At 35.4% G+C, this 10,001-nt stretch overlaps 2 protein-coding genes across 4 annotated transcripts in view; one reads left to right on the forward strand and one right to left on the reverse strand.

Moving 5' to 3' along the window:
• LOC107608685 (KIN17-like protein) overlaps positions 1,430-10,001 on the forward strand; it is an 18,119-nt gene continuing 9,547 nt past the window's right edge. The window contains exons 1-2 of one of the 3 annotated variants that reach the window (XR_002351007.1): positions 1,430-1,610; positions 1,807-3,201. Coding sequence is in view for 2 of the 3 variants with exons in the window: in XM_021107005.1 (XP_020962664.1) it covers positions 1,851-3,056 (1,206 nt within the window). In the remaining variant the exon portion in view is untranslated. Of the gene's footprint in view, positions 1,614-1,806; positions 3,355-10,001 lie in introns of those variants that run through there. The other 2 variants (XM_021107005.1, XM_021107004.1) reach the window with 2 other exon arrangements.
• On the reverse strand, positions 3,698-9,868 carry LOC107606505 (probable sugar phosphate/phosphate translocator At1g06470). The gene is made up of 14 exons (XM_021106743.1): positions 9,623-9,868; positions 8,294-8,980; positions 8,016-8,193; positions 7,897-7,912; positions 7,660-7,691; positions 7,459-7,508; positions 7,280-7,347; positions 6,574-6,674; positions 6,363-6,375; positions 5,486-5,670; positions 5,015-5,101; positions 4,662-4,756; positions 4,429-4,567; positions 3,698-4,031 (listed from the first exon to the last, which is right to left on the reverse strand). The coding sequence occupies exons 2-13, from the start codon at positions 8,809-8,811 to the stop codon at positions 4,453-4,455; spliced, it is 1,458 nt and encodes a 485-aa protein (XP_020962402.1). The 5' UTR covers positions 8,812-8,980; positions 9,623-9,868; the 3' UTR covers positions 3,698-4,031; positions 4,429-4,452.

Here is a 10,001-nt window from a genome sequence, read left to right on the forward strand (position 1 = left end):
AAGTGTGCAGAAAAATAAATAAATAATAAATAATAAAATTAAAATTAAAATTAAAATTATATATGATTGTTGTTTCAATTCTGTTAGGTAGATAATGAAAAATCTGAACAACGTGAACAATTGACTAATTATTTTAGCCTACTGAAAATTATAAAAAAAATCACCCCTAACTCAAGTAAAAAAAAAACTCTTTTAACCCTATCATTGGAAATTTTAACTATCATCTCCCTTTTAGCCTTCCTCACATTCCCTTAACATTTCATTTGTACAGAATAAACATCTTATTTGTATTAAGAATAAACATCTTATTTGCTGTAGACGTAGTCTTTTAGATCCATGCTGTGCAGCGTTACGAGGATTAGGGTGAAGGTGGCGGAGGAAGGAGGAAAGGAAAAAGTCAGAACTGCCATGAAATCTCGCAAAAAAAATAAAAATCAATTACGTGTCACAATATGATAAGATAAATCTTTAAGATGAGAACAAAAAATAAAATAAAATTCAAAACAACACTGAGCGAGTACTATTTATCTTTCAAATTCGGTGAAATTAATAGTTGAGAATCGTTAAATGAAAATTTAAATCAGTCCAATAATCTAAAGGCTCTTAGTTATCAACTTCACGTGAAATGGAGTGCACCTGACTTTCCACTTTCAAATTCCCTTCATCACTGAGCGAGTCAGAGATAGACACCGACTCAGTGAGGGGTTTCTGTTTTCTATCTTAAAACGCGCCGAGTCAAACGAGTCACAGTCAGCGAGCTGAGTTGAACCAGGTGCTTGCTTCTTCACTCTTTCTCCATTGTGTTGTTTTTTGCATTATGGGCATTCCAAAGTTCGAGTCTTTTCTTCTTCTTCGTCGTTTCAATGTCTATTTCTCACGGTTTCATCATCTGGGGTAGCATCAAATAATCGAATTTTTTATAAAAGAATCGTGGGGTTTCGAGGTTTTTCAGCTTTTCCTTTTGTTTCTTTTGATCATCTTGATATGTTAGCTTTTGTTTTAGCTCGAGAATTTGAATTCGGCTTGGAAATTGGCACTGTTATGTTTTGTTCTGCTTGTCTCTCTCTTTCTCTTTTTTGCGGTGATTTTTTGTTTGTATTGAATTTGTGAATTGCATTTGTCATCTTCATGCAAAATTTTCAGACGTTCGGTGTTTTTTCATTCATATCTTAGATACACTCTTATGGCTGCAATTAGACATATTAATAGAATTAATTAGACATATTAAATTGATAAATTTTTAAATATCATGTATATTATCAGTTAATATTTTACGTTATCAATTATTGTTTTAAAATTATTAATAGAGTCAATTAATTCGTAATCTTTTGAAAAATTAATTTAATTAAAAAAATCTTTTAGCCATGAATTTAAAAAATAACCTATTTTTTAAGGATTAATAGTGTTCCTTGTTGTTTATATCAAACAGGCCCAGTGGCCCAGACCCACAACATCAACGACGAAAAGCAACGATCCAGAGACCGCGTAGCCAATCTAGCTTCCAGCCTCCGCCCTTTCCGTCGCGAGCTCCGCCACCAATCGCCACCACAACCAATTCCTCGGCCCCCCTAGCCACCGCCATCAAAGTCATCTCGAAGCCCCCTTTTCAGGTTCGTTCTTAGAATCTCTCTCTCTCTCAATCTTATATATCTCTGATTCCCTATGATTCCTATGGATTAGAGATTTCATATTTCTTTGTATGCAACCGTTATAATGTGACTCTAATTCCTGAATTATTCAATATCTCTGTTATGTTTGTAATCTGAAGACAACCACTGAATTAGGGTTTCTTTTGTTTGTTTTTAGTGTTTTTTTTTTTTTTTGTCTGAAACATTTGAACCGGATAATCCATGGGGAAAAACGAATTTCTTACACCGAAAGCGATCGCCAATCGAATCAAGGCAAAAGGGCTGCAGAAGCTTAGGTGGTACTGCCAGATGTGCCAGAAGCAATGCCGAGACGAGAATGGCTTCAAATGCCACTGCATGAGTGAAAGCCACCAGCGCCAGATGCAGATTTTTGGCCAAAACCCACATCGGATAGTCGAGGGTTATTCCGAGGAGTTTGAGACATCTTTCCTTGAGCACATGAAGCGCAGCCATCGGTTCAGCCGCATTGCTGCCACCGTGGTTTATAATGAGTACATCAATGACAGGCATCATGTTCATATGAACTCCACTCAGTGGGCAACTCTTACAGAGTTTGTCAAGTACTTGGGTCGAACGGGGAAGTGTAAGGTCGAGGAAACACCTAAGGGTTGGTTCATTACGTATATAGATAGAGATTCTGAGACCCTTTTCAAGGAGAGGTTGAAGAATAAGAGGATCAAGGCAGATATGGTGGAGGAAGAGAAGCAAGAGAAGGAGATTATGAAACAGATCGAAAAAGCTGAGCAATTGATGCAACGGTCAGATACCACTGAGGCTGATCAGGCTTCAAGGGTCGAGGCTCCGAGGGAACTAAATGTGGAAGATGGAGTTAAGATAGGATTTTCTCTTGGGGCATCGGCTAAGCCTGTGATCAAAGAGAAACACGAGTCATCGAAGAAGGCTGTGTTTGATGAGGATGAGGAAGATAAATACAAGGAAAGGAATCCAGGAAATAGTTTGAAGAGAAAAGAGAGTGGTGGTGGAGGAAAGTCAACCTTGGAAGAATTGATTAGGGAAGAGGAGAAGAAAAAGGAGAAAATCAACAGGAAGGACTATTGGTTGCATGAGGGAATCATTGTTAAGGTTATGAGCAAGGCCTTGGCAGAGAAGGGGTACTACAAGCAAAAGGGTGTGGTGAGAAAGGTGATTGACAAATATGTTGGGGAAATTGAAATGCTTGAAAGCAAGCATGTGCTGAGAGTCGATCAGGAAGAGCTTGAAACTGTGATTCCACAAGTTGGGGGCCGTGTAAAAATTGTCAATGGTGCATATCGTGGATCAACTGCGAAACTTTTGGGAGTGGATACGGATCATTTTTGCGCAAAGGTGCAGATAGAGAAAGGTGCCTATGATGGCAGGGTACTCAAAGCTGTGGAATACGAAGACATTTGTAAAATAGCACAATGAGTTTGATGAGAATAATAACCAAGTGCTTCTGTGTTAAGTTGGTTGAATAACATTGTTTGTTCTTATGTATCTGTTTGTAGTTTATCAGTTTTATCCATATGAGATCAATCATGACGATAATCTTCCCTCTTATAAGATTGAATGCGTCATCTTTTTACTTTCCGGTAGTAAGAAAATTGTGGGGAGATGGTGATTATAAGCTCCAAACTACAATGTTATATGTGCAATTAATGAACAACTCAATTTTAGAACGTAATGGTTCAATGTTCATAAGGTTGAGGTGTTGTTCTTCTGCTTACATGTATATACATTCGATTATTCTTATATCAGTTGCACATATGAAGAAAAAGGTTATGATTATGAATTTCTTTTCTTCTGCTTCATTATGTTAAGATATAGAAGAATTTCTTACTCAAATTTATAAGGTTTATTTGGTGTCCAAACTACACTTTTTCATGCATAGTTTATTGAATTTCATGAGCTGATTAAGATAAATCTTCACGCCAATTTGTATATATCATGTAGTATGGAACAGGACGACTTAGAGAAGCGTTGATGCCACTCAGTTATTTTCAGAATCTATACTTCCCCTTTTATAAGATTGAACATGACTCAGAATTAGATGAATCATCAGGCAAGAATAAACAAAATCAAAGAGTTACATTTATTACATAAGAACAAAAAATAGTAACATGTAACTCGATACATTAAAACAAAAATAAACCTTTGATCTACTACACCCTGCTGCCTTAATCTACAAAATATATCTTGACAACTCAAGTCAAGAATACCAAAATTTGTTCTACCGATGAAACACTAACAGAATACAAGATATTCAATCACAAAATTTTAAAATGGAAGTGATGAATGATTGGGCTTAAATGTTGATCATTGCCGGGCGATTTGTTTCCTCCGGTCTGACAAACTTGGAAAGCACCTTCACATCACAAATCCAATGGAAGCATCAAGAGGTAACTGCTGAAAACATGACATGAAGTCGGTCAGCAGGCGAGTCGTAGGAGCTACACAAATATAGCAATTGAGAGATCTTATATGCACTACTTAGTATACACTTCTCTTATATACCTATTAAAAGTGATTGATAAAAAATTCGTCTTTTATATCATAAACGAAAGGTGTACAAGAAAGGTGCACAATAAAAGTGGTACATTTCTCCATTGACAGAAAGTATTAATGAGTGCCATATTAGCAGTAGTAGTTGATAACATCAACATTCAAGCCCTGAGATGACCAAGACAAGCACTAATGATCTTATGATTAAAAAGGGAAAGTCAATTTATATATATCTGTAGATAAATAAGTTATTGTAGCTTCATGCATTACTTAACAACAATCCAACTGAGGGACTTACTTTGAAGATGTTGCTATGAAGGTTTCAGATATCCTGCTCATCCATCTCCTCAAGAATAACATATTTGCCAGCAGAATCTGTTGTGTGAAGCACTGCCACCTCGCCTTCACCAAAATGGCCCTTCTGAAGCTTCAGATATCTAAAATAGAAAAATAGATCGAAAAAACATACAAATAAGCATAATAAAATTAAAGGAAAAAGAATTTTGGAAGACAAGTTTGCTGATGACTTACTTGTACCAGTTGAATAAACTGACACCAAACAGAATAGTGCAGAGACCGAGTCCTTTCACCCATGTAAATTTATCATGAAAGTACAATACCGCAACCTACAGATAAACAACATATAATCAGAAAGTGCAAGTAAATCTACAATCAGCAACCACAACACTAAGAAACCTCTATCCTATTCGAACATAACATGCAACAGTTATCAAAAATATAGTACTAAATTAATTCATATACTGAAGCAATGTAATCTTGACAGAATGATACCGAAAGGATCTGGTAATAAACATACAAGATTAAGAGGGACCACTGGATATTCATACCAAAAGATAAGAACAATATCGAAACGTAGTTCATACCAATATGGTGACGGCCTCCTTGACTACCCCTGCTATTGTGACTGTGACTGCACTGGTTACTGAGACCAAAAAATATTCGGTTAACACCTGGAACAAGAAAAAATATCATATAGTTGCCTGTTGAGACTGTAAGTTTTAAGCAGAAGAGAAAGAAAAGAGAAGAAGAAAGATTATTAAACAATATGGACGTATTATTCTGATAGAACATGATGTGTTTACGAGAGAGGAATACTATCTCTGTTTATAACGAAGTGAAATCCTAATCCTAGTTAAGTAAGGATAAAGGAAATGATCATGAAATAAGTAGATATCTCAGGTAATCCTAGGAGATATGATTTGATATGCTGAAATATGATAGAGACATTACAAGATATTCTCCTTATTTCTAACAAAGCGTATCTCAAAAAAGTCAATAAGAAGCTAGTTGTGTTAGATCAGAGCACAAATGAATCTTGAAGGGAATACCATTACCATGAAAAAGGCAAGAATGCCCCCTAAAATCATCAGGAAGAAACTTTGAGTAATATGCCTTGAATCATCAAAGTATTTGTTGTTATGGAGTTCATGCCATGGATCTAATGCAAGAGAGAGAAGTGCAGTTGCCACTGCCATTACTGGTGCTACATAGCTCATAAGCGTAAGTGGATCTTTTAGACCTGAAACATTTGAAAATGCACATAAAGGCTTTGCTAGACTATAATAGAACTTATAAATTTGTATTAGTGAAGTAAGGGATAAAGGACACTACTTACATCTAAGATTCTAACATCGAAAATATCTTTTGATTTATTTCATGAAACTATCCTTGCCATTACCTATCTCCTAGATATCAATCCCGGTTGAGATTTTAAGCCTGTTCATTAAGGTCTATATATATTTGCCTTCATCTCCTACATATACTATGGAGTATGGAGGATTTAGTTCAACATATGAAATGAATAAATAATGGAGAGAGTAGTGGTCTATGTAAACTAAGTTATTGCTGTCTACAACTACAAATGGTGTACAATGATCTCTTAAACATCTGCTTTAGTTTTCTAACAATCATATGATCTCTCATGCTTAAGAATATTTATGACATCTTAGGTATAAAGTACGCATCTACCCTTTTTTTTAAAGTACATCTGCATTTTCAGTAAAGGCACAAAGATTCTGCTATCAGCTTATACAGGAACAAAAAAAAGGCACTAAGTTATATTAAATTTATGGGTTGATTGACTGAAACCAACAAGAAATAAATAAGCAAAAGATTATTTTAACCAATAAAGTTTATCAAATATATTGTAACAAATCTATTATGAATGAAGATGTGCCTAATGATTCATGTGGAGTTATACAGGGAACTTACCATAGGTTTCTTTCTTCAATTTGGTTTTTGAGTCAACATGCACAACAAGAATGAAAATTAGGTTCCGCGGCAACAAAACAAGGTAAGAATACTAGTTACTAAGGGAACAAAGAAAAATAATGAAACTTTAATGTGGTTCTGCAAGTGCTCACTTGTATTTTATACATACAGACTTTTTAAGCAAAAGAAAAAAAAAATGCAAATATCATACCTGCAAAAGGATCTGGGTCATACACCAGCGGAACCCTGACATAACAGCAGCAAGCATAACAAGTATAAACCCCCATAACTGAAATTCTGTCTCTTTTGCAACTGCAGTGCACAGAAATAAGATGGGTACGTGTGTGAATTCTCAATGTGGTATGTTTTCCTAATGCTTGAAAAGTTCGCTGGGCAAGCTTCAATTGAAAATTTAAAATCAAGAGAACTTGTAATCGTGATACTACATAGAACTGAGAAACATTCACCATGACGGTGAAAAAGAATCAAAACCCAATATTAGTTGAAATCTTTAACTGGTTCACTGTTCAATAGTTTACTAAACAATGTTGAGGTATTAACTGGAAAAACCAAAATTCAGAATGGACTAGGAACTTCCAAGAGCACACAAAGACATAGGGGCCATTCTAAATTCTGATAAACATTCCAAAATATCATGGAAAAGCAAATTAAGTAAGTTAACAATGTAAGATCAACTCCTCTCCAGAAGCTATTTCACTTAAAAAATCACAATGTTTCAAGAAATCGCATATTCAACATGGAACAATATGATGGAACCATAGAACTGTTAATAATTAGCATCCATATTCAGTTAATCTTTGTTAATGCCTGTTGGGAGCTATATTGGGTCAGATGTTCTGATTTTGAAAGTGCAAATAAATGCAAATTAAAACGAGAAGCTCTTAGACTGAACATGCCTGTTAGTAATATGCCGACAGAGATGACTACGATGATGCCAGATAGTTTATAGCTTGGTGCCTCCAACCTTCCAACAAATATTTGACAATTCAATGGCAAAAACATGAATTGAAACAATTTTGACTTGTTTATACTTGAATACGCACACAGATGACATATGAGGAAAAGAGAAAATTACCGAAATGCAAAAGCAAACAGAAGGAGAAAAATTGGAGCCCCAGATTTACACTGCAAGAGGAAAGGACAATGAAGTTAGGGAAGAAGGATAGTATCTTCTACAAAATAGTGGGCGATGTAGTGAAATGAGACGTGACATTACAAAAGAATTTAAACAAATATTTCCCTCAGGTTACATGAGAAGAACAGAAATATCACCTACCATTGTAGCAAACGTAGTAGGAGTCCCTTGCTCTTTCAAAACACATCGTTGCCAAGCAGAGTTATTAATTAAAACGACTTATCACAAGCAGAGTTTCTTGGGGCAAGAACAAATCTAAACACAGAGAGGGGGGGGAGGGGGTAACTATAACAGAAAAGTGGCATGCCTTCAAATATCCCAAGTAGTGTTGTAACTATACATTTTTGTTAGTATTTTCCAAGTCAGAATAACAACTACCACAAAGAGCAATGAACTATAACAGTCAATAACACAAACTTAATGACCAAAAACAAAAAATGTACCTAGAAGTTTTAATATGGAATACCCAGTCAGCATAACCAAGTGAGCTGAGTTCAAAGGCTACCTTTCAAAAAGTAATCCCTCCAAGACATGACAACACCAGTTTGAAATTTATGAGACCAGCACCAGGTAATAATCTTTGATAGGACACCTTGCATTATGAAGTGGAAAGTATTCATCATATAAGGAGCCGGGAACTTCCCCATATCAGCTCCTAATAGAGTTTTATTGTACCTGTTCAAATTAGTAGAAAAACAAGAAAATGCGAATTGTAAATAACCTTACATAGTGTATCTATGCATGTGATGACCACTTGTATCAAGAAGAAACTTACAGGGTCAAACATAGACTGAATGTGTACCAAATAAGAATGAAAAAAATGGTCTTTAAAATATATCCCACAGAAATAGGATTGCGGGAGCTTTTCGCCAAAGATCCATGATCTTCCAAGGACATGGAGGAGTCAACATGAGTCAGTCCCCCTGTAGGCCTGTTCTCAATATCAAAAGGGACATGCTTCTCAGATCCATTTACTCTCCGATGAATTGAATCTTCATCCATGTTACTAGCACCATACAAAATGCTATGCTGAAACTTTAGGTGAAACAGTCTCTCCCTTTCTAAAGGTCCTCTTTGTAGCTCCTGATGAAATAATAATTCAAAACCAGGGTCTTCGTCCACAAGATCACTCCTTGCATTTCCTAATTCCCTATTGAAATGGACTTCTTCGTCCGCATCACACCAGCGTGAAAATGAAGGCTCTCTACCAAAGACAGAACCTACTCTTCCACTGTTGCCACCAGTGATCCTAGCAAAGTTGCCCTTGTCAGAATCCAATTCACTCTGTACCATTTCCTTCTGTATGTCGAATTATTGCCATTTATATACTCCACAACAAATCCAGCATACTCTTTGACCAAAACCAACTACTTAACCTCACTTGGGTGCATAACAAAGCCAGGGCACAAGCTGCCTTTCTAGCACAGGACCTGGTTTCATAATCAAATTCATCAAATTACGCCTGCATGATGGACTTAAAATCATTGATCAGTGATCAAAGAATAAACAAATCAAACATTGATTGTCATTACATCTTAGAACAATAAGGCAAGATATTTTTAAAAACCAAAAGAAACAATTGCTCCTTGATAGCCACCACCATTTTGCAGTTAGATTAAGCTGAATGTTCATAGAAGACAGGTACATCTTCCCTATTCATCTAAATGAAGCAATAAACATTGATTGTTTAGAAACTACTAGGAAATACCAATTCTTCAAATTTTTTATTGAAATTAGTTTATGCTAACTATGCAATGTTAGACAATGCAATGAAAATAACAATAACAAAATACGGAATGTGTGTGTCAGAGAGAAAGAGAAGCTAAATACAAATTATGGTGGTTATTTTCTTCATCATTGGGACCATTATGTATTCGTCTTGAAAACAAAGATACAAGGACCCATTCGAGCTAAAGCTAGCTCGCACGCGACCAATATGATAAAAATGCAAACTTTGGGATCAAAAACTATTTTTTTTTATTAATATATCTTTTGTTTGTATATAGAAATCATCATCCATCCCAATTCCATAACAATAAGAAAGACCCACGATGAATTAGTTATTGAAATGAACATTTGGCGGGGAACAAAGAATGAAACTGACCTAAGGAAGAGAGAGAGAGAGAGAGATCCAATCTGGGTCGGTGAGATCAAGCTTTTTTGTGTGCGGAAAAAATCGGTCTTTGAGATGGAATTGGATTGAATGTCGTTATTGTTTGTTGAAGACGGCACCTCAAATCATATGAACGTCAAATTCATTGTTCATATTTGTGAATTCTGATTTTTGCATTTTGCAGCTAAAGCTTAATGCTTTCAGCTTTGAACAATGTCAAGATAACTCTACTTTGCATTTTTAGTTACATTATATTGTAAAAATTATGTTGTAATTAAATTGTACATTTTGCAATATGCAAATATTCCCTTTTTATATATTTAGTAATTTCATTTGTTTAATTGTAGAATTGTTAATAAGAGACAGTTAT

This window comes from Arachis ipaensis, chromosome B07 (genome assembly GCF_000816755.2).
Source record: "Arachis ipaensis cultivar K30076 chromosome B07, Araip1.1, whole genome shotgun sequence".
NCBI classification, from domain to species: Eukaryota; Viridiplantae; Streptophyta; class Magnoliopsida; order Fabales; family Fabaceae; genus Arachis; species Arachis ipaensis.